Source organism: Balaenoptera ricei, chromosome 11 (assembly GCF_028023285.1).
Source record: "Balaenoptera ricei isolate mBalRic1 chromosome 11, mBalRic1.hap2, whole genome shotgun sequence".
Lineage (NCBI taxonomy): Eukaryota > Metazoa > Chordata > Mammalia > Artiodactyla > Balaenopteridae > Balaenoptera > Balaenoptera ricei.
Genome location: NC_082649.1, coordinates 44,928,093 through 44,953,975, shown reverse-complemented (window position 1 = coordinate 44,953,975; position 25,883 = coordinate 44,928,093). Strand labels below are relative to the sequence as shown.

The 25,883-nt window shown below is 36.7% G+C and overlaps 1 protein-coding gene across 3 annotated transcripts in view; it reads right to left on the bottom strand.

The window, feature by feature from the left end:
• ZNF451 (zinc finger protein 451) overlaps positions 1 to 25,883 on the bottom strand; it is an 84,716-nt gene that overhangs the window by 38,402 nt on the left and 20,431 nt on the right. Inside the window, exons 4-7 of one of the 3 annotated variants that reach the window (XM_059939028.1) lie at positions 19,616 to 19,741; positions 9,430 to 9,541; positions 5,815 to 5,965; positions 4,514 to 4,640 (exon numbers count right to left, since the gene is read on the bottom strand). In XM_059939028.1, the coding sequence (XP_059795011.1) occupies positions 4,514 to 4,640; positions 5,815 to 5,965; positions 9,430 to 9,541; positions 19,616 to 19,741 (516 nt within the window). Of the gene's footprint in view, positions 1 to 4,513; positions 4,641 to 5,814; positions 5,966 to 9,429; positions 9,542 to 19,615; positions 19,742 to 25,883 lie in introns of those variants that run through there. The other 2 variants (XM_059939029.1, XM_059939030.1) reach the window with 2 other exon arrangements.

The window sequence follows — 25,883 nt, the reverse complement described above, 5'->3', positions numbered from 1 at the left end:
GAAGAAACTGGAACATTGTTGGTGGGAAATTAAGCTGGTACACTGTGATGGATAACAATTTGGTAGTTCTTCAAAAACTTAAAGATGATAACCATATGGCCCAACAATTAACTCATTAGAGAAGTGAAAAAGTATGACCACACAAAGACTTGTACATTTGTTTATATTAGCATTATTCACAACAGTCAAAAAGTGAAAACAACCCAAGTGTCCACTAACTGAACTGATAAACAGAAAGTGGCATATGTCCATACAATGGAATATTACTTGGCAATAAAAAGGATGAAGTACTGACATATGTCACAACATGCATAAGCCTTGAAAACATCATGGTAAGTGAAAGAATCTTTTTGCAGAAGGCCACATATTGTAGGATTCCATTTAATGAAATGTCTGGAAAAGGCAAAAACCACAGAGACAGAAAGTAGTATACTGGTTGCCTCGGGCTGGGGAGGGGGAAGAGTCACCTTCAATGACAGAATGGCCCTAGGAACAGAATGAGAGAGAGTTGTAATGCCCACCGACCCACAAGTAACACTGAGACACCCTGGGGCTTACGATACATCCTCCACCATCCCCACCAGCACCAAAAAGGAGAAAAACAGGAAGTTACCCAGTGACAGACCCACTGGACAGTCTTTTTTTTTTTTTTTGGCCATCCTGCGAGGCATGTGCGATCGGACTAGGGATCGAACCCATGCCCCCTGCAGTGGAAGCACGGAGTCTTAACCGCTGGACCACGAGGGAAGTCCCTGGATAGCTTGAATGTCAAAAAACACTAGACACTTGCTACTCAAAGTATGACTCAAAGACCAGCAGCACTGCCATCACCTAGAAGCTTGTTAGAAATCTTGAATCTAAGGCCCCACATCAGATCTACTGAGTCAGAACCTGCATTTTAACAAGACTCCCAAGTGATCTGTGTGCACTTTAAAGTTTAAGAGGCATGAGTCTAGACAGAAGAAACTGGAGATAAAAAGAAAAGGGAAGGGCAGCAAGGCAAACAATGCAAATTGTGGACAGTTTCACAATTTCATTGAAGAACATCATCTTTATGAAACAGAATTCACAGGTATGCAATCTTCTAGCGACCTCTTCTGGCTCATTTAAGATACGTAATGACTGGTTCCTTCCGAGTCCTTGTGACAGACATTCCAAAGAATAAGCAATAGGAGCTCTTATTAAAAACTATATGTCAGGCCATAAGTGCTTTATATTGTATTATGTTTTCTCTCAACAATCTTGTATGTAAGTATAACAATTCCACTTTAGAGATGAAGAACCAAGCTCACAGATGTGCTGTAACTTGGTGAGAACACATAGCTAATAAAAGTAACAGTGGAATCCAGGTCTGTCTGACATGAAAGCCTTTGTTCTGTTTTACCATATTGCTTCCCAGAAGGCTGAATATCATAAATTTACTTCCCGGGGAGACGGCAAAAGGGAGGGCAAAACAGCATAGGATGAGTGATTCCCAGAAAAAAAAGGAAACAAATTAATGAAATTTGGGAAAACACAAATGAGAGTATTAATTAATTTTAAGGTTAAAATATCTATTCAGATTTATTGAAGAAAAAAGATAAATATGCTTACAGCATGGAATAGAAAAACATGCCCTGAAAGAACTCCAGTTCTGAAAAAGGTGGAATACTAGTGACCCACTGCAAACACTAAAAAACTATGGAATGTAGTTGCACCCTTTTCCCTTCTCTCCCCAAACCTGTGTCAGGGCACTAGACAGCCCTATCATTTCTTTCTTTAATGTGTCTTTTGGGTCCACTTTAAGGTCCTTATTTTAAATGTCATTACCTAAGTAAACCCTTTTCTCATATCAAAGCTAAATTACTGCTGAAGTCACCTAAACTGGTCTCCTTGTCCACATCTTTGAATCCACCCTGAACACTGGTGCCATTCTAATACCACTCAATCTCTTTGGTGTCCCTAAAAAAGGAGAAGGAATTTGGTTCTAGAATTTAAAGTCCCTCTAGCTCTGAAGATATAAGAATTATTTTCATCATGTCACGTCCTGTGATACTGCAGTATCTTGCCAATATCAAGTTTAAATTTTGTGCCTTTGTAGTCAAGTTACTATTGTACTTGTGTTGGGAGTCCCCAGGACCATCCCCAGGCTTGGTGGTTGGCTAGGACTCGCAGGACTTGGTGCACAGTTGTACTCATGGCAATGATTTATTACAGCAAAAGGATACAAAAGGATACAAAGGGGGAAAAGCACACTAGGCAAGGTCCAGAAGAAACCAGGTGTAAGATTCCAAGGGTCCTCTCCCAGCGGAGACACACAGGACATACTTAACAATGAACTGCAGCAATGCACATGAACAATACCTTAGAGACTCAGTGCTCAGGGGGCAGGATCACACCTTCCCAGTACAGACCAAAATTCCAGACCCCCACAAGGAAATTAGGTGTTCAGCATAAACCACACTGTCTGCACCAACAGTTCATGCACAAAGGGCCACTCATCAGAGACTCGTAGGGACCCGCCAAATCTAAGTTCCCAGACAACAGCCCAGTGCCAACCTTGCAAGCAAGTCCATCTAAGGACAGAAGTCTCAGGCCTGCTATGTTACCTGTTCTCTGCATGCTACCTATTCCCATATTTGCTACTCTGTGTAGGCTCTTGTTCAAACCTTCCTGTGATTATACCACTTGTCCTTTCCATCTATCCAAATCCAAGCCTGGAGGACCGCTTCTCCTCTGCAGTGCTCTGTCAGCTTCTCCTGCTACTCCTCTCCCCTTCCTCTGAACTCCTATTTCACTTGATGATGTACCATCGCAGCTTATTCATTCTAGAGCATGTGGATTCCTCTCGTACTACGGTGACTCATCAGGGTTGAACAAGACACAGGCTCCCCAAAACTAATGACTAAGTATACAACGAACTCAGCGTCAAGAGGCGCATCTATCCTGGGAACACTCTCCAGCACCAGAACAGGGGTCAGTCAACCGCAGAACTCAACCAGAGACACCTGGGAGTGCAAGTCTTCATTTTTTGTATGAACCTCTACAGAATCCAAGTTACTACCCACGTGACTTTTCAAGTATAGGGCTAGAGATTAGCAAATTCTGAAAACATGGTTTAATAAAGAAAAACCCTAGTTCTCTCTGGACATTAGCATTTTACTATTTCAAAACCTAATATTAACTCAGCAAATACATCAAGTATGGATCTTCTCATAGGTTTTTAGCTACAAGGATATTTAATGTGTTACTGTTTTTAATAACAGAAAAATGTAAACAATTAATACATCTAGTAGGAAATTAAATGAACTATAATATATTCATACAGAATGCCATTCATTGATTTTAAATGTACATATTAATTCAACATATATTTAAACATTTATGTTTATAATACACTGCTTTTCTTAATTACGAAAAAATTTACATACTTTATCCTATGTAAAAATATTTATATATGGAGAAAAAGCAGAAATATATACATAAAAATGTTAACAATGCTTATCTCTATAAGTGAAATTAACAGCGATTTCTTAAAAGAAAGAAAAATACCATATGATATCACTTATATGTGGAATCTAAAATACAACACAAATGAATATATCTACAAAACAGAAACAGAATCACAGACACAGACAGTAGATTTGTGGTTGCCAAGGGGGAGGGGAAATGGAGGAGGGAAGGACTGGGAGTTTGGGGTTAGCAGAGGCAAACTATTACATAAGGATGGATAAACAACAAGGTCCTATTGTATAGCACAGGGAACTATATTCAGTATCCTATGATAAACCACAATGGAAAAGAATATAAAAAAGAATGTATATATATGTATAACTAAATCACTTTGCTGTACAGCAGAAATCAACACAACATTGTAAATCAACTATACTTCAATAAATTTTTTTTAAAAGTGATTTCTTATTTTCTTTTTGTTAGTATTTTAAAATTTTTCCACAGTGAACATATTGCACAATTAACATTTTGTAATGTTAACTAGTGAGATATCTAATATCAAGTGTGGGAAACACTTATTACAGAGTTCTTCATTACACTGAGTTTGCTAATATCATGAATCAATCTTATATCCCTTGAGATTTAACACTTAATGCAAGTGTTAAATACCAGCCTTTTAAATACCGGATCTATTTCTTAATACCAGCATTAATAAAGGAATCATTATTTACTACGTGGCTCCAACAATTCAACCAGCAGTGAATGGCATCACACTTAAGAAGAATGTTCTGGTTATCATGTGACTAACTCACAGAACATCTTGAACAAAGTAAGTTATTTTCATAGAGCAACTCCATAAAAATGATATTCTTTAAGACTCCTGGCTTTCAGCTATCAGGGTTACCTGCCCACAATAATTTAATGTTCCAAGTAATTTTATTCCCCATAGACAATCATAATTTTGATCTTTATGTGCATCATTGTTGAGTGCAACCTTAAGAGCAGCAAGAAAACACCTATATCCCATTCCACGGTTCTCTAGAAAAAGAATACCTACTCTTAGCTTAGGATATGCTCTTACCTTAGCAAAAAGGTGATCCCTATATTGTTGTTGAGTAACAAAATTTTTATAACATACTACACAAGCAAAAGAACTGATGAAAGGTCCATGTAGTGTAATTGTTGGATCACATGGAGAGTGATCAAACCTACTCAGCAAAAGAGAGGTAACATTAGAAAATCTGACATTCTAGGGGCAGAACGATGTTGCTTCATTTGTTAAGCTAGACACACACACACACACACACACACACACACACACATTCAGGACTTTACACTTTTTCTACTGAAATATTAATGTTTATATTCAAGAAATATCAAGTGGTTCCCATACGCCATGCAATCTCTTCAAACAGTGACCAACAGCTTTACATTTCATAAAAGTACCTAAGATCCAATAAAATGGATTTAAGCACGTCTTGCCAAACTGGTAAACTTCCAGTTTGAAAACTGTACAGCCATCATCTGTTCCTTCTTGCTTTATTTACCATAAAACTCACAAATAATTGTAAATGAACCACTGGAATAATAATCTCATGTCAAGATTTCTGGCACACACCTATTTCCTAAAAACGGCTTTTAATCCTTTTAATGTCATTTTAACCATTTAACAAATTTGTGTCATTTAAAACTACCTCAAAGACTTTTTAAAAATACTTAAAATATAGTTATCTGTAGAATGCTGAAGCCCCTCCAGAAGGCTCTAAAAGTAAGGTAAGGTGTAAGTAGGGTGAGGTATCTGGAAAAGAGAAGGCTTAGAGCTCCAAACTCTCAATTCCCATCTTTAAACTATGAGAAGGGGAGACTGAAGATAAGACTATTTAATGCCTTTAATATTGTCTTCCCTTGATATTTACTTTCTCAAGCTCTACTACTCAAAAATTCAGTAAATTAATAAGATGGATTTCATAAATAGAACATTTATTGTTAACTTTGGTACATTTGGTTTGCCTTTAGCATTTATTTTGTAATGCCATACTAGCTTTCTTTAGGCTAGCCCAAATATCTGTTAAGTGCTTTGTGTCTCTTCAAATTTGCTAAATGTTGGATTTTCTAATGGACTGCATTTCTCTAAAACTGATCCAAATGCATATCAATGCAAAAAGTCTGGTCAGAATTTTATGAGACATATTAGGATTGAATATCACTAAAATAATCTGATTTCAAGCCTTCTAGGAAGCCTAAGAAATGTAAATTAGAAAAAATTACATCATAATAGCACAGAACAATGAGTTTGGAATATAAAGCTATAATCACAACGGTAGAGGTGCATCACGCTTTCATTTCATCTTCAGCATCCACTATTCTAAATATCACACTTACCTTTTCAAATGTCCTAAGAGAAGGTGCCCATTATCGAACTGCTTGTTACAGTGCATTATGGGACATGAAATTGGTTTCCCAGACACTCGTATTTGGTCTCCTCTTCGGAACGAACTTTTTGTTCCATAATTAATACTGCCTGTTTTGAGTCCTGCATCATTGGAATATAAATTCTTAAGTTTCTATTTCAGATACTTGTCCTTTGGACTGGTAATCAGAATTATGAAAAAACAATGAAAAACATGTGCAGCATCAACTGGGTGATCCTACTTGTAATTAGGTGTTTACAAACTTTCTTATAAAAGATATAACAACCTACAAGTAAATAGCTATTTGGGACAAGGGAAGCCGTTAACATCCCCAAGTAACATTACCTGAGGAAAAAAACTGTTCCCTTAAGTTCAACAGCCAGGGAACATCAAAGATGGAATATATTAGAAAACCAGTTGCTCTACAGAACCCCTATTCCTGCCTCCCTTCTTTTCACTTATGGAAGTTGGCAAAGATTTTTTTCTTCTAATTCTTATTTTCTCTTTTAACTATCTTAAACACATCATAAGGTTTAGTTATATTACAGAGGATCTGGGTTCTATGAATATTATGTCAAACAATGTAACTGGGAGGGTGTGAAGGAGTGAAGAGGACAGAGAGACAAGGAGAATGCCTTAATTATCCCCTTTATCCTGGTCCATTCTTCATCCCTTTTCTTTCTTTATAATCTTGGTCTTAATAGTCACATAACTTTCTAGACTTAGCCAAATTTTCTTCCCAGGCAAACTCCCAATACATGTTACACAATGAAGAATTTAGAGTTATGTTGTATAAACAAAGAATTGTAAAAACTGCCAGGAGGATTCTAATATATACTCTAGATAGTTTGATTATTATCTTTTATTATTATTTCTTGTAAATTGTTTCACTCAAATACCTTGAATATTTCATACAACAAAAAGCTGTGTATTTATCTTTATGGCAATTTCTACAAAGCCCCTAAGCATTTAACTAGAATAAATGTTATTCCTTTAACATCATCTAGTTAAGATCCCCAAATGGTTATATATGTTGAAGGTTTCAATGCTTTTCTGCTGTTCATGGGGCAAATGCCTCTATTAAATGCTGCCAAAATGCTTATAAATGTGTTCTACCAATAAACAATGACTAACATAGCATTAATCATATTAAAAGAGGCATTAACAACAATATACTTTTTTATCTTTAATTTTTTAATGCAGTCAGAATTATAATAATTTTTATTTACTGTCCATCCACATTCTAGGTGTTGCCTATTAAAACCTTTATTTAGCCAAACAGAGGTTCTGGACAAAAATCAAAGTGGAGAAAACAAGCCAGAAAGAAAATAAGCTTTATCTATGGAAAGGCAAAATACAGAGAGATTTAAACAGTTCTTTTCCTTAAATAGTACAGAGTGTTGTTTTTAAATTACTAAGTATTCAAATGTGTGGAAACTGGCCTAACTATAAAAGTCTATAAAAAATAAAAGATGGATTTCCAGTTTGAGTAATTATAAAGTACTCAAACTACTTCTAATCAAAGAACTGAATTATAATGGTTGGATATTTTGGAACAGATTGAACAAGTCCCTTAATGCTACTGAGAAGTAGAATCTCACTTTTTATAACTGACGAGAACAATGCCATCTCTATGCTCCCCAGCTCTCCTCTCCTCAAAGATCTCAGCATTCTGTGAAGCCCATGTGTGGAACGGCACCACACCAAGTATAGCCCAATGCTAAGGCAGCTGTGCTAGCAAAAGACCCCAGACTTCAGTGTTACAGAGTGGCAGGGACCAAGCAAAAAGATAAAACAGTCACATAAAAAGAGCATAACTAAAGACCTTAACTCAAGGCACAAGCTTATCAGCCACCAATGAACCAGGTGTCACCTGAAGTGATATACTGATACAATACCACATCTTGCAAAGAATCCTAAAGACACAGCTAAGTGACTCATTTGTTCCCAGAAATATATAAACAGATGCTCATGAATTCAATTTACAATGAATTAAAATATTCTGACAATCTGGAGGCCAGGGATTAGGCCTAAAGGGACATATTACTGGCCCAGCAATCATTCTAGACAAGACTTGAAAGTGATAGATTCATATGAGATGAACGATTTTTCAAGAGATCTTGTAGATTGAGCCTTGTAGTTCTAGCCCATTTTCCTATCAAAATCACGTAGGAATCTTCCCAAATCTACAGGTGCCCTAGTATTATCTCTAGGCCCAGACATGTGTATTTAAGACTCCCAGGTCATTCTGATGCAGCTAAGGACCATAATTTCTAAGTATTTCTTCTAAAGTAGGTCTGGAATGCCAAACAATTCTTTTCTTTAGTTGAATGACAGTCACATCTGGTACCCGAGTTCTAGGCTTCTTTTCTGTGTTCATATGCAAATGCTTACAGCCCCACTCTTATATAATATTCAACCAACATTTATTGGACATCTCTATGCTGAGCCTTCTTTTTAGGCACTGACACTAAAAAGGATTAATAAGCCTTAGTCTCTGTCCCCACGGAGCATATAAATCTGGTAAAAGACACAGACACGTAAACTTATCAATGCAACATAACAGGGTAGAAACTATTTGAGAGAAATGAATAAAGCACTGGGGGATCAAAGACAGCTGAACAACCAAACTTATGCAGACTAAATAAACCTAGCAACCTCTAGTATTGAATGTTATCTGTAGGGCTAACCCCACAGGCAACTAAGAAGAAAAAAAGAGGAAAGGGTATTTAAAAAGGAGGATGGGGCAAGGTGGGAGTTTGCCAGGCACAAACACATTGGGAGATAAGAACAAAATACAGTTTCAGGGAGTGGCCAAGTGTTAAAATATCTACAAATTATTGGAATTATTTTAAAAGTGGCAATTTGATTCTATTCAAAGAAAAGCCCTCTGAAAACTATAGAATAAGATACCTAGGTTCAAAGTTGAGCGCTGCATACATAGATATTTCTAAGACTTTTTGTAATTAAACTTTCTGCTGCATTAAATCCACAGCTAAGGATTCTGTGGATATCCCAAGCTTGTAAGGGCTCAGTGGGTCTTCTACAAGACAAGCTAGAAAAGTTGCCATGGTGGCTCTAAAAAATTCTACCAATTATCTGGTAGGAGGAAAACGCTGCACAGTGACTCTTCCAGGAATTTCAGGTCTGCAAAGAGTTAGTAATGAAGAAGCTACCCACTGCTTTAGATGAGCCTCCCACATGGACACTTCCTTAACAAAACATCTACACAGGCTGCACTGACAAATAAATAAATAAATGCTAATCCTTTCCATCTCAGCTTAAATTCCACTTCCTTAGAGAAGCCTGACCTCAAGTAACCTGTTACACGCCCTCCCATAGAGGGTAATAACTAGGAGACGTATGAATGAATAAATGATCAGCTCAAGGATTACTTACACGCAAAACATACTTTTGCCAAAGTAGGAAGACAATTGGTAAAGTAGGCCTTCTGTTAAGTATTACTGAACTAAATTTCAATACTTTATATACTTATTAGCAACGGAATAAAACAGACACAATGCTTTAAGGCTTTAGGGAAGCTTGGTAACCTTATGTTCCACTCTGATCTCTAAAGAATACCTACCTGGCATTTTTAACCATTGGTCCACACACAGTCTCGCTGCTTCTGTATCAGAATGTCCTCGAATAAATTCCAATTCTTGTAACCCATGAGCCTGTTGAAAATCTATTTTTTCCTAAAGATATTAAGAAAAAACTCAATTAACCTATGGTTACTAATCCAGTATCCTTAAGAAAATGATTTTCTCACAACAGCGATCAGAAAATATTGATTATCCTTTATCCTTGTAACTCCACACCTAGAACTCTATCTTAAAGAGGTAAGTCAAACCAAAGGTTCATGCTCTAAGATGTTGATCCCAATGTCATCTACATTTGCACAAAGTTTGCAACAAATTAATCTCCAACAATAGGGTATCATTTAAGTAAATTATGGTGTATACATTTCATGAAAGTCATTAGAAGCACAAAACTTTTTCACTGAAGCAGAAATATACTTTTGGTATCAAGTGGGTCACCAAATAGTATTAAACAAATAAGGCCAAATATAAACAAAGATTATTTCAAGCTATATGTAACTCTATCTGCAGAGAGGGAAAAAGGCAGAAAATAAATATGATAAATGTCAATGGCTATCTCTGGAATGGAAATATGAATGATTATTTTCATCTTTAACCTTTTATACATTTTCCTTCAAATTTTCCATATATAGTCTGAAGTATACAGAAGCCTATTAAATATTTGTTCAGTGAATAGTATAAGAGCAGACACACATTAGTACTTAAAATGTGCCAGTATAAAGCATCTATTGCATCTAGATCAAAGGTTGGCAAACTTTTTCCATAAAAGACCACAGTGTAAATATTTTAGGCTTTGCAGCCCATATAGTCTCTTTTCCAACTACTCAACTCTGCTGTTGCGGCATGAAAGCAGCCATAGATAATATGTAAACAAATGGGCATGGCTATGTTCCAATAAAATTTTATTTATAAAAACAGGCAGTGGGCCAGTGCCAACCACTAAACTAGATGCTTTAGACTGTTACAGTCTCTAAATCTTTCTAGTTACGTTATTGATAAATCTATTTGCATACTCTAATCATGCTGTATTTAACAAGTAACACTTATTAACCACTTACCACGTGCCAGGCACTATTCTAAAAGCATCTTAGATCTAATTCTCACAATAACTCTATGAGATTGGTACTATTATTGTTCCCATTTTATGATGGGAAAACTGAGGCACATGAAGGTCAAATAAATTGCACAAGGATAAATAACAATGCCAGGATTTAAACTCTCATTCTCCAATGTGATTCTAGAATCCATTCACTTAACCAGTACAGTAAGTCCCCTACACACGAACCTTCAAGATGAGAGCTTTCAAAGATACAAATGTGTGTTTGCATGTCCAGTCAAGTAAGTTAGTTCATGTGTCTGGTGTACATTGTCACATGTGTGCATACTCTACAACTGGTTGTGATTTTGTGTACTTCACTGTACAGTATTGTATAGAGTATGGTAGTACAATATCTGTATTTCAAGCCCAGGATCTCCTCCAGTCAGTAACTCTTCTTGCCTGTTCACTCGATGCCAGCCCCTGTATGCCAGCTGTTGTACTGTACTACTGTACTTTTCAAGGTACTGTACTGTAAGATTTTAAATGTTTTCTTTATATTTTGTGTTTGTTTGTTTCTTACGTATTATTTGTGTGAAAAGTATTATAAACCTATTACAGTACAGTACTATATAGCCGATTGTGTTAGTTGGGTACCTAGGCTAACTTTGTTGGACTTAACGAACAAATTGGACTTATAAACGCGCTCTCAGAATGGAACTCATTCGTAAGTAGGGGACTTACTGTACAACATACGGTGTCTCAAAAAGGTTGTTAAAAAGAAATCACAAATCCACAAATGCTGGATTTGCAAGAAATAGACCAGAATATTGAATGACCTACTTATCACTATAATAGGATCTTCTATCAGCAAGGGTAAGTAGGGGGACAGGGAGATTCAAGATTTTACTCTGAAAAAAATCTTCTACACAACTTTGTTCTAAGTATGGCCATAGAATACTAATTTTCCAAAGATGTTAATATGCATTATATACATTTTTTAAAATTCTCTGTAATCAAATTAAGTATAGAACCACTGGTTTCAATACAGAGTTCAAAAGGTCCCTTCTGTGTAGGACTTCCAAAACCTTGAAGTGTTCCATCTATCAGAGTTCCTTACAAAAATCTTAAAAAAAAAACACCTTAAATTAAATAAATATAATTGAGATTAAATATTGCTATATGCCAGCCAATAGCCTACTTATTTTAAACTACTGCCAGTAATTAAAAATAAGCAGGCTTTTTAAAAAGAAAGTTCTCTGGCATTTCTTACAATAGAATTTGAACTCTGCGGCCATACATAGTCAATGCTCAAAAAACATTTGCTGGCTAAAATCACCCCCAAATTAGTCACCCTTTTCCTGTCACCCAGCTATTTCCACACACGTTAGGGGTACATCCCTTCATGCAAGTCATCTTAACTCCTGGAATATCAACAAGCAAAGCTGGTAACTGATCAACTAGTCAAGCACAACACATTATCTCTGAAAGTGATTTATCCAGTGAAGATTTTAAGAAATTTTCTTTAAAACCTTTCCATCACAAAAGATGGACAATCCACTTTAAAAGTGAGACACCAACAATTCACAAAGGCCTAGAAGAGCTGGAAGACATTTTCTACTGTATTTTTAGTCACAGTTAACACCTACTAAAATTCTGCAAGAATTAGTTTTACTTTAGTTTCATTATCTTCCTTTCTGGGTAGTTTTGTTTTCTTTTTGTTTTCTGTCATCTAGTTTTAAAAAACAAGTTATATATAAGGAGAATCAAACAAGAAAAAAAAGTCATGAATGGATAGCAAAAAATGAGCTAAAGTATCTGTGTGAGTCAGTTTCTTTCTTAGAAAAGAATGAAATGTAGATAAATTTATTCTTTACAATTGGATAAACAAGAATTTCAAAGTTTAAAAAAACTTTCTCAAATGCTAAGGTAAAGTCTTTAATACAATGAATGAACATTTACATGGGTAAAAGCTGAAACTACCCTTGAGAAAAACCCTACTTGTCATAGTGACTAACAGATTCTGAACTCATCTCAAATGCTTTATTACCTATGTGGTGTTAACACATCTGTAACATCTGATCTGGGAAAAGAAGTGAGAATACTGAGGAAATGGGCAGAAAAGGGGGACAACTTGCAAACCACTCCTCTCTCAAAGAGACTTTGCCCATGACCCATAAAAAACACACTTAACATAGTCTGGGGAAAGGATCTTCCTTAAAAATAGTGTTTTTGTTGTCATTTGTTTCTATGTATTTTTTTATTTCTTCTTCGATTTCTTCAGTGATCTCTTGGTTATTTAGTAGTGCACTGTTTGGCCTCTATGTATTTGTGTTTTTTACAGTTTATTTTTCTGTAATTAATTTCCAATCTCATAGCGTTGTGCTCAGAAAAGATGCTTGATACAATTTCAACTTTTTAAAATTTTCCAAGGCTTGATTTGTGACCTAAGATGTGATCTATCCTGGAGAATGTTCTGTGCGCACTTGAGAAGAAAGTGTATTCCACCACTTTCAGGTGGAATGTCCTATAAATAACAATTAAATAACAGTTAAATCGATCTTGTCTATTGTGTCATTTAAAGCTTGTGTTTCCTTATTTACTTTCTGTTTGGATGATCTGTCCACTGGTGTAAGTGGGGTGTTAAAGTCCCCTACTATTACTGTGTTACTGTCGATTTCCCCTTTTATGGTTGTTAGCATTTGCCTTATGTATTGAGGTGCTCCTATGTTGGGTGCATAAATATTGATAATTGTTATATCTTCTTCTTGGACTGATCCCTTGATCATTATGTAGTGTCCTTCCTTATCTCTTGTAACAGTCTTTATTTTAAAGTCTACTTTATCTGATATGAGTATTGCTACTCCAGCTTTCTTTTGATTTCCATTTGCATGGAATATCTTTTTCCACCCCTTCACTTTCAGTCTGTATATGTCCCTAGGTCTGAAGTGGGTCTCTTGTAGACAGCATATATATGGGTCTTGTTTTTGTATACATTCAGCTAGTCTGTGTCTTTTGGTTGGGGCACTTAATCCATTTACATTCAAGGTTATTATCGATACGTAGGTTCCTCTTACCATTTTCTTAATTGTTTTGGGTTTGTTTTTGTGGGTCTTTTTCTTCTCTTGTGCTTCCCGCCTAGAGAAGTTCCTTTAGCACCTGTTGTAAAGCTGGTTTGGTGGTGCTGAATTCTCTTCCTTTTGCTTGTCTGTAAAGCTTTTGATTTCTCTGTTGGATCTGAATGAGATCCTTGCTGGGTAAAGTAATCTTGGTTGTAGGTCTTTTTCTTTCATCACTTTAAGTATATCCTGCCACTCCCTTCAGGCCTGCAGAGTTTCTGCTGAAAAATCAACTGATATCCTTATGGGGATTCCTTTGTATGTTATTTTTTGCTTTTCCATAGCTGCTTTTAATATTTTTTCTTTGAATTTAATTTTTGTTACATTGATTAATATGTGTCTTGGTGTGTTTCTCCTAGGGTTTACCCTGTATGGGACTCTGTGCTTCTTGGACTTGGGTGATTATTTCCTTTCCCATATTAGGGAATTTTTTCACTATAATCTTTTTGAATATTTTCTCAGACCCTTTCGTTTTCTCTTCTTCTTCTGGGACCTGTATAATTCGAATATTGGTGTGTTTAGTGTTGTCCCAGAGGTCTCTGAGATTGTCTTCAATTCTTTTCATTCTTTTTGTTTTATTCTGCTCCTTGGCAGTTATTTCCACCATTCTACCTTCCAGCTCATTATTCGTTCTTCTGCCTCAGTTATTCTGTTATTGATTCCTTCTAGTGTATTTTTCATTTCAGTTATTGTGTTGTTCATCTATGTTTCTTTGTTCTTTAGTTCTTCTAGATCTTTGTTAAACATTTCTTGCATTTTCTCAATCCATGCCTCCATTCTACTTCCAAGATTCCAGATAATCTTTACTATCATTACACTGAGTTCTTTTTCAGGTAGGTTGCCTATTTCCTCTTCAGTTATTTGGTCTTGTAGGTTTTTACTTGCTCTTTAATGTGTGACACATGTTTTTTGTCGTCTGTTTTTTTTTTTTTTTTTTTTTGATGGGTGGGACTGTGTTCCTGTCTTACTAGTTGTTTGGCCTGAGGCTTCCAGCACTGGAGTTTGCAAGCTGTTGGGTAGAGCTGGGTCTTGGTGCTGAGATGAGGACAGCTGGGAGACCTCACTCTGATGAATATTCCCTGGGGTCTGAGGTTCTCTGTTAGCCCAGTAGTTCAGATTCGGAGGCCCAAAACCTATGGGACGCAGCAAAAGCAGTTCTACGAGGGCAATTTATAGCAATTCAAGCTCACCTCAAGAAAGAAGAAAAATCTCAAACAATCTAACCTTACACCTAAAGCAACTAGAGAAAGAAGAATGAAGAAAACCCAAAGTCAGTAGAAGGAAAGAAATCATAAAGATCAGAGCAGAAATAAATGAAATAGAAATGAAGAAAACAGTAGCAAAGAATAACAAAACCAAAAGCTGGTTCTTTGAGAAGATAAAACAAAATTGATAAACCTTTAGCCAGACTCATCAAAAAAAAAAAAAGGGTGGGGGGAGGACACAAATCAATAAAATTAGAAACAAAAAAGGATAAATCACAACTGACACTGCGGAAATACAAAGGATTATAAGAGACTAGTACAAACAACTATATGCCAATAAAATGGACAACCATGAAAAATGGACAAATTCTTGGAAAGATACAATTTTCCAAGACTGAACCAGGAAGAATTAGAAAATATAAACAGACCTATCACAAGGAATGAAATTGAAACTGTAATTAAAATTTTTCCAACAAACAAAGGTCCAGGACCAGATGGCTTCACAGGCAAATTCCATCAAATATTTAGGGAAGAGCTAACACCGATCCTTCTCAAACTCTTCCAAAAAACTGCAGAGGGAGGAACGCTCCCAAATTCGTTCTACAAGGCCACCATCACCCTGATACGAAAACCAGACAAAGATGTCACAAAAAAGGAAAATTACAGACCAATATCACTGATGAACATAGATGCAAAAATCCTCAACAAAATACTACAAACAGACTCCAACAGCACATTAAAAGGATCATATACCATGATCAAGTGGGATTTATCCCAGGAATGCAAGGATTCATCAATATATGCAAATCAATCAATGTGATACACCATATTAACAAATTAAGGAATAAAAACCATATGATCATCTCAATAGATGCAGAAAAAGCTTCTGACAAAATTCAACACCCATTTATGATAAAAACTCTCCACAAAATGGGCATAGAGGGAACCTACCTGTTGGGGTAGGTAATAAAGGCCATATATGACAAACCCACGGCAAACATCATTCTCAATGGTGAAAAACTGAAAGCATTTCCACTAAGATCAGGAACAAAACAAGGATGTCCTCTCTCACCACTATTATTCAACATAGTTTTGTAATTCCTAGCCATGGCAATAAGAGAAGGAAAAGAAATAAAAGGAATACAAATTGGAAAAAAAGAAGTAAAACTGTCACTGTTTACAAATGACATGATTCTATACATAGAAAATCCTAAAGATGCCACCAGAAAACTACTAGAACTAATCAATGAATTTGGTAAGGTTGCAGGATATAAAATTAATGCACAGAAATCTCTTGCATTCATATACGCTAACAAAAATTCAGAAAGAGAAATTAAGGAAACAATCCCATTTACCATAGCAACAAAAAGAATAAAATACCTAAGAATAAACCTACCTACAGAGGCAAAAGACATATACTCAGAAAACTATAAAACACTGATGAAAGAAATCAAAGATGACATAAACAGACGGAGAAATATACCATGTTCTTGGATTGGAAGAATCAATATTGTGAAAATGACTATACTACCCAAAGCAATCTACAGATTCAATGCAATCCCTATCAAACTACCAATGGCATTCTTCACAGAATTAGAACAAAATATTTTACAATTCATATGGAAACACAAAAGACCCCAAATAGCCAAAGCAATCTTGAGAAAGAAAAACAGAGCTAGAGGAATCAGGCTCCCTGACTTCAAACTATACTACAAAGCTACAGTAATCAAGACATTATGGTACTGGCAAAAAAACAGAAATACAGATCAATGGAACAGGATAGAAAGCCCAGAGATAAACCCATGCACAATATGGTCACCTAATTTATGACAAAGGAGGCAAGAACAATGAACAATACAATGGCGAAAAGACAGACTCTTCAATAAGTGGGGCTGGGAAAACTGGACAGCTACATGTAAAAGAATGAAATTAGAACAATACCGAACACTATATACAAAAATAAACTCAAAACGGACTAAAGACCTAAATGTAAGACCAGACACTATAAAACTCTTAGAGAAAAACATAGGAAAAACACTCTTTGACATAAATCACAGCAAGATCTTTTTTGACCCACCTCCTAGAGTAATGAAAATAAAAACAAAAATAAACAAATGGGACCTAATGAAACTTAAAAGCTTTTGCACAGCAAAGGAAACCAAAAACAAGACGAAAAGACAACCCTCAGAATGGGAGAAAATATTCGCAAATGAAGCAACGGACAAAGGATTAATCTCCAAATTATATAAACAGCTCACGCAGCTCAATATGAAAAAAGCAAACAACCCAATCAAAAAATGCGCAGAAGACCTAAATAGACATTTCACCAAAGAAGACATACAGATGGCAAAGAGGCACATGAAAAGATGCTCAACATCACTAATTATTAGAGAAATGCAAATCAAAACTACAATGAGGTATCACCTCATACCAGTCAGAACGGCCATCATCAAAAAATCTACAAACAATAAATGTTGGAGAGGGTGTGGAGAAAAGCGAACCCTTTTGCACTGTTGGTGGGAATGTAAATTGATACAGCCACTATGGAGAATAGCATGGAGGTTCCATAAAAAAACTGAAAATAGAATTACCATATGACCCAGCAATCCCACTACTGGGCATATACCCTGAGAAAACCATAATTCAAAAAGACACATGTTACCCCAATGTTCGTTGCAGCACTATTTACAAATGTCAGAACATGGTAACAACCTAAATGTCCAACGACAGATGAATGGATAAAGAAGTTGCAGTACGCATATACAATGGAATATTACTCAGCCATAAAAAGGAACAAAATTGGGTCATTTTTAGAGATGTGGATGGACCTAGAGTCTGTCATACAGAGTGAAGTAAGCCAGAAAGAGAAAAACAAATACCGTATATTAACGCATATTATGTGGAATCTAAAAATGGTACAGAGGAACCTATTTGTAGGGCAGGAATAGAGATGTAGAGAATGGACTTGTGGACATAGTGGGGGGAACAGGAGGGTGGGACGAATTGGGAGATTAGGTTTGACATAAATATACTACCATCTGTAAAATAGATAGCTAGTGGGAACCTGCTGTATAGCACAGGGAGCTCCTCTTGGTGCTCTGTGACGACCTAAATGGGTGGGATGGGTGGGTGGGAGGGAGGTCCGAGAGGGAGGGGAAATAGGTATACATAGAGCTGATTCACTTCATTGTACAGCAGAAACTAACACAGCATCGTAAAGCAATTTTGCTCCCCCCCCAAAAAAAAAAAACGATTTGATCATAATGAAATTAACACAACACTGTAAATCAACTACACTCCAGTAAAAATTAAAAAAAAAAAATTGAATAGTGTCTCTGCCAGGAAAGAAAGAATCCTTTTTTAAAAAAGTATCACTAATTTGGGCTTCCCTGGTGGTGCAGTGGTTAAGAATCCACCTGCCAATGCAGGGGACACGGGTTCAAGCCCTGGTCCAGGAGGATCCCACATGCCACGGAGCAACTAAGCCCATGCTCCACAACTACCGAGCCTGCGCTCTAGAGCCCACAAGCCACAACTACTGACCCGTGCGCCACAACTACTGAAGCCTGTGCGCCTAGAACCTGTGCTCCGCAACAAGAGAAGCCACCGCAATGAGAAGCCCACGCACCGCAACAAAGAGTAGACCCCACTCGCCACAACTAGAGAAAGCCCATGTGCGGCAACGAAGACCCAACGTAACCAAAAATAAAATAAATTTATAGAAAAAAAAGTATCACTAATGTATTAAGCATTTTAAACATACAATTAGAATACTATGCTCTAATTTAATTGGTATTACATTATAAAGTTAAAGTCCCCAAACAAAGGTACTTCTAAATTTAAAGAAGACTAATGTAGTCTACATTAGATCAGGAGATACTGAAACAGAGGCAACAGAAATATATAAATTCCTTTATAATAAGCAATGGAAGAAGGAATCAAAAACATACAAGGTAAAATTATGCCATGATTTCTATTTCCATTTTTAAACTCCCAGTAGGATTTTTTTTTACCCAACTTGCCAACATTCTACTCCTAACAGACATTTGGCAATATTGGAGGAGTTCTTTAAGGTAATTTCATTTGGTGCCTTCTAAAGCAAGTCAAGGGACTTCCCTGGCCGTCCAGTGGTTAAGACTTCGCCTTCCAATGCAGGGGGTGCGGGTTCAATCCCTGATTGAGGAGCTAAGATCCTACATGCCTTGCAGCCAAAAAACCAAAACATAAAACAGAAGCAATATTATAACAAATTCAGTGAAGACTTTAAAAATGGTCCACATCAAAAAAAGAAATCTTAAAAAAATAAATAAATAAAGCAAGTCAAGGTTTTAAGAGGTTTATATCATGCAAGAGTCTAAATTAGGCTTCATTTTCCACATAGTAGCTCTTCTACCACACTAATTCAATAATCTGAAGGGAGAGGCTGAAGTGAAAGCGGTCTGGCTCTACTTAGTAGAAAAGAACCTTTCAACAGCTTCTATCTACAGAAGCCCTGATAAACTGTGATAAAGTAACTAGAAACCCTTAACTGCTCACCAGCTTAAGGAATCCCATGATTTTTAATTCCCAAAAATAAAGTCTACTTAATTCTACTTTTTCTTTTTTTGTCTGTATACATATATGAGCAAAATCCAACAAACAAAAACAGTTGTAAAAGGCTGTCATGAATTACTACTAACTCAGTGAGCTATGTAGACTTCACGCTGAACTTGGATCCAATTACACATTTTTTGATTATACAAGCATCTCTTTAACTTTCTTATAAACAACTCTATAATCTGGTAAAATATCAATTAAAACAGCCACATACCCTGAATGCTCTATTCTTCTCTTCTTTCTGCTGTTTCTCCACTTCGACATGGCGGGCTAGACGAGCCAGAGTCAAGGCGACTTTATCCTTCTGATGGTCAATATGGTCTTTACGCTTAACGTTACCCTACAATTGAAAAAACAAGTTTCATTCCTTTTAGTTAACAAAATTAGCTTTGGAATAACACATATCCACTTACCAAAGAGTTACTGTACTAAAGAAGTATGGACACCAAGGGGGGAAAGCGGCTCGGGGGGGGGGGGGGCGGTGATGAATTGGGAGATTGGGATTGACATATATACATTAATATGCATAAAATGGATAACTAATAAGAACTTGCTATATAAAAAAATAAATAAAATAAAATTCAAAAATTCAAAAACAAAGAACTATTTACTTTTTTTAATTTAATTTTTATTTTATATTGGAGTATAGTTGATCTACAATGTTGTGTTAGTTTCAGGTGTACAACAAAGTGGTTCATTTATATTGATATCCATTCTTTTTCAGATTATTTTCCCCCACAGGTTATTACAGAATATTGAGTACAGTTCCCTGTGCTATACAGTGGGTCCTTGTTGATTAAGGAACTAATTACTTTTATCATTATCAAATTTCTAAGAACCTGTCTTGTTTGTTTTATATTTTAAAATTGTGGTATTTTGTAGGACAGCCAGTCACCCACCAGCATCTTCGTTTTTCGAAAAGTTACATAACCTATTAATCATCCTTATTTACTTTACAATCATCTGGATATTGAAAACTTTGGCATTGCTTTGCTCTGAGCCTATAAGGTAATGCCAAGCCATTGGTCCACCCCCTAAAAGTCTAATACTACCAACCCCCTTGGTTCCGGCTTTTCAGCAATTCCTGGACAGTATTTATGTAAGAAAAATTATTGATTAAAAAGGATAGCTCTAACTTCTGTTTTCTGGCTCAATATGTAAGGAATGAGCTTAGAAGTCGCCACTCCATCCTAACAAGTAAAAAGCTTGAAACAAACTGTAAAATCAACAGCCTCTCTTAGATCCACCATAGAAGTGAGGTCACAGTGTAAGTGACTGATGGAAAAACGGGAGAGACAGAGGGGCAGATACAGAGAATCACAACTGAGTGGAGCAGAAACCCACGGGTGGAAACCTCAGCGGGACCAGTGCTGGGGAGGAAAACCTGAACTGTAGCTAACCAAGTGCTGGAAGCTCAGTGTGGACAAGTATTAACAAGACTTAAACTCCAGGGGGACCCAGTCAAGGGGGGGGGGGGGACCTTACTCTTTTTGTGAGTTTACCTTCAGAAGTTCTACCAGGTTCTCATAGTGACGACTGGAGAAAAATCCCACCATGTTTCCAGCAGGGGGAGAAGAAAAGTAAGCATTTTGAAATATGTCAGAGCGTTCTGTCCTTAACGATGCCTGGTCTCAAGAGAAACTACTTCACGAGAGCCTGACCGACCTGGGAGATGGGAAATAGGCCATTTCAGGCCACTGCAGCCACCCTCCGAGGTGAGGGGAAGGCCTGAGAAGCACCGCTGGGGTTCCCAGTCCAGGCACACAGGCTCTCCAAGGCTGAGACCAGTCACACAGAGCACCACCACTTCCCCAGCCTTACCACTCATCACTAAAGGCCTGTTTACTGAAGTTCCCTTGACCCACGACAGCATGTCCAACTTTCAACGAGAAAATTACAAGGATACCAAAGGGCAAAAAACACAGTTTGAAGAGTCAGAGCGAGCAAAGAATGGTAGACCTGGCAGAGATGTTGGAATTATCAGATCACGAATTTAAAACCACCACGATTACTATGCTGAGGGCTCTGATGGAAAAAATAGACAACTTGTAAGAACAGACGTGTAATGTAAGAGAGATGGAAATCCTAAGAGAGAACCAGAAAGAAACCAGAGATCAAAAACACCACAACAGAAATGAACAGTGCCTTTCATGGCTCACCAGCAGACTGCACACCACTAAGGAAAGAATCTGCGTGCCTGAGAATATGTCAACAGAAGCTTCCAAAACTGGAAGACAAAGAGAAAAAAGACCGGAAAAAAAAAAAAAAAACCCCCAGAATATCCAAAAACTGTTACAAAAGATGTATGCATAATGGGAATACCAGGGGAAGAAAGAGAGAAAGGAACAGAGGAACTATTTGACGCAATAACGACCAATAATTTCTCCAAATTAATGTCAGACACCAAACCACAAATCAAGGAAGAAATAAAACCCTCTTTCTTTGCAGATGAAATGCTCTTCCTAAGAAAAACAACATGCAAATAAACCAAACAGTAGTTAGGAGTGAAGTAACCTGTGTTATGAGATATTATAACAGCTTTATTCATAAACTTTATTTGTAACAGCTTTATTCATAAGCAACAAAGCACCTTTAGTAGGTTAATGGATAAATAAACTGTATACATCCAGATGATGGAATATTATTCAGTGCTAAAAAGAAATGAGCTACCAAGCCATGAAAAGACATGGAGGAATACCTAAATACATATTACTAAATGAAAGTAGCCAAACTGAAAAGGCTATTTACTGTATGGTTCCAACTATATGGCATCCTGGAAAAGGCAAAATTATGGTGACAGTAAAAAAAGATCAGTGGTTGCCAGGGGTGAGGGGAGAGGGAGGGATGAATTGGCAGGGTACAGAGGATTTTTAGGGTAGGAAATCTATTCTATATGACACTATAAAGGTAGATACCTTATTACATTTGTCCAAACGCATAGAATATACAGCACCAAGAGTGAACCCTAATGCAAACTACAGACTTTGGGTAATAACGTGTCACCACAGGCTCACTGATTATTCCAAATGTACCACTATGTTGGGGGAAGTTGATAATGGGGCAAGCTTTATTGACGGGTGAGGAGGTATATGGGAGATCTCTTCCTCTTTTTTTTTTTTTTGCTGTGAACCTAAAACTTTTCTAAAACATAAACTCTATTAAAAATGTTTTTCTAGGGATTTCCCTGGTGGTCTAGTGGGTAAGACTCCACGCTTCCAATGCAGGGGGCCAGGGTTCGATCCCTGGTCGGGGAACTAGATCCCATGTGCGGCAACTAAGAGTTTGCATGCCATAACGAAGATCCCGCATGTCACAACTAAGACCTGGCACAGCATGCATGCATGCATAAATTAATAAATAAATTTTTTAAGAATGTTTTTCTACTAGAAAGATTGTGTTACTAACCAAAATATCCCTTTTTAGGCAAATCAATCATATATGTACAACCTAAATTTTATCTAAATTGGGATAGAGTTGCATCAACCAAATCAAACAGCAGGTGTGATTTTCCAAGTACACAGAAGTTCCACTGAAGTGAGCATATATAACAAGGCCGAGGTGGTATTTTTAGTACAAGGCTACATCACTGCAGTAAAGAATGTTCACAGGATCACTTTGGGTAGAAGTAGTCCCAAACTAGCTTTCTGACCACTTGGCCAGCCTATACCACTGCACCAGGTTAGTAGGTGGCATCTTACCAACTTCAAAATGTCCTTTTACAAGTCATAGGACAATGCAGCTTATTAAAAATGATAGTCATAAAGATTTATCTGAGCTCTGATCCTTTGAGATAAGTTTATCTCTTTGTCTTAAAAGCAAATGAAATTTACTCTTTGGGAAGATAAAAAATTAATCTCTTTAAAATGTGGGTACTACCTTGAGAAGGAAATGTAGAGTAGATTCTAAAAGAATTTTTAATTTAAGGACGTTAACAGTATTTAAACGTGGACCTAGAGTGTGTTAGTTTTCCTGACAGAGATAACATTTTATTTAAGTTTTAAACACTAGCAAAAGTCATGCTTGGAAGGCCAGGTAAACCAAGGTCATGTTAACACATGAGATAGACAAGGTGCAAATTAGGATTTACTGACAAAATATGTTTTTGTGTCACAACAATGTGAATATTCTGGAGACAGGAAGAAGGCCACGTTTTGGGTTAATTAAAGTTAATTAAGGTAATTAAGGTAATCCTAATCCAGGAAGAGTTACCTTGAATTGATGGTTCCACCATCATTTTACTTTTTCCCAAACCACGACAAAATAACCATTCTGAATTACTTCCCAAGTTATACTCATTCAGGAAAACTTTACATAATATTTATTCTTCTTAAAGTTTACATTAAAGCACAAGTAATGATCCTCTGATTTACACTGTAAATTATAAACTCTGGATGCAAAGCTAAATGAAAACTAATGCCAAAAATACAGCAATTATATATCCTACAGGAAAAATTTTTAGTAATCCACTAGTCAAAATATAAGTATGCTCCTAAAACTTTACTCCCTTCAAGCTATACACATATGCTAGGAAGATAAATTATTTAGCCCTTTAATCAACATTTAAACTTTTGTTTGGATCTCTTCAACTTCATTCTAAAATTAAGCTCTAGCCCTAGAACTTTACCTTTTAAAGGTCAAGTAAGTATAACCTGTTGGTATTATTAAGTTGTTAAAATTATTTTTCTTATATTTAGCTATCAGTAGCCTGTTGTCTTTTATTTAACTATATGGTTATGTCAATAACAGGATTACTTATGTTATTTCCAATTAATTCTGCTGATCTGTTTATTAACTTTCATGACTTTGAAGGGCTCAGAAGACCTTATGGCCCAGATGCTGAAAACAACAGGCATTCAGAATTGTGTTTGGTCTCCTTCTCCTTCCCTTCTAAGGTGGGTTAGTTTCCAGGAAAAAAAAGAAAAAAAGAACTCTGGCTACCTACATTGAAAGCAGAAAAGCAGATCTGAGAGACAATCTGTTGGAAGTAGATGAAAAGAAATGGTAGCTAGAGAAAGGAAGAACTTCAACTTTGAAATCTTTGCCATTTAAAAATGACAAAATGGAAGTACTTTAAACAAGAATGTGTTAAAGGGGAAAGAAATTAAGCATGTGCAGCAGGGTGATATTCATTTGATATTTTTCCATCACAAACTTGGGTTTGGGGATCAAGGTTGCTGGTTAAAGCCAGGCATGAGTAATAGGTTATCTATGAACACTCACTCTCTCCAGAAAGCCAAGTCCCTGGGATTTCCATTGTTAGTGATCCAAAATGAGGGCTGGCCTCAGATCTCACTGAATTACATTCTTCTGTGGTTCTGGAAGAACATATCGGCATTGGAAAAACTGAGGGATCATTGATATTAAAATGCATGTTAGCTATTTAACCCATTAGGTCACAGAAGGCCTTATTTTGCACAGAAGTTTAACTGGTAATTCAAAGAATCAATACGTTCAGAAATAAATTTTAACTGATCAGAACACGGGGGAAAAACTTACTGCAGGCCTCCTTGTTACTGACCCAACTGCAGAACCAAAGCTACAGTACTGTCAGAATATGGGCAGAAAGTGAACTGATTTCAGGCTAGATGAAAATGTCTTAAATGTTTCCTGTAGAACTAAGATGAAAAGGGGCCAATATATCTTTCAGTTTGGGAATTTCCACCATTCCGTTAGTGTCACAATGCTGAATTGTAATTTAATGTGAAATCACAAAATTCCAGGACTCTTCTTAGGCTAGATTTGCCAATCTCACCGAAAGCCATCCTTCTTGAAGCACTCGTTGTGATTACCCTGGATTAACTTCTATATTAAATACTACTAAAGAGTAATATTAAAGAGTCCACAATGAGAGCAAATGACCAGCAAGAAAGTGTATCCGCTCAGTTATTTGGGGGGGAGAAGCGTAGGCAAGTCCTAAGAAATATATTGGGAAGGGGAGAGTCTCTATTTGCCTCTCTCTGCCTCTCTCTGCCTCTCTCTCTCTCTCTCTCTCTCTCTCTCTCTCTCTCTCTATATATATATATATATATATATATATATATTATTTTGGCTGTGCCACATGACATGCAGGATCTTAGTTCCCTGACCAGGGATCGAACCCACACCCCCTGCAGTGGTAGCGTGGAGTCTTAACCACTGGACTACCAAGGAAGTCCCTATTTGCCAATATTTTAGATCACTTCTCTGAGTCAGTTTTTCTTCCATACCCACCCCCTCCCATTAGGGAAGTTTGTGGGGTCCTAACAATTAAGGAGAAAGCTGTAAAGCCAGAAAAGGTTGAAAAGCAGATTCTAGTTCAGTCCCTATGAAATTTTTTTTAACTAAAATGATGGTTTTAAAAAATGGGAACCAGAGGTAAGATTCCAATGACATAGTCCAACATACCAAAATCCGTGGGTGATCAGGAGTTGGAAGGTTACAAAATGAGGGCCACACTGGGTACAGGAAGGAAAGCTGTTCCAGAACCTCAGAAGCCAGGTTAA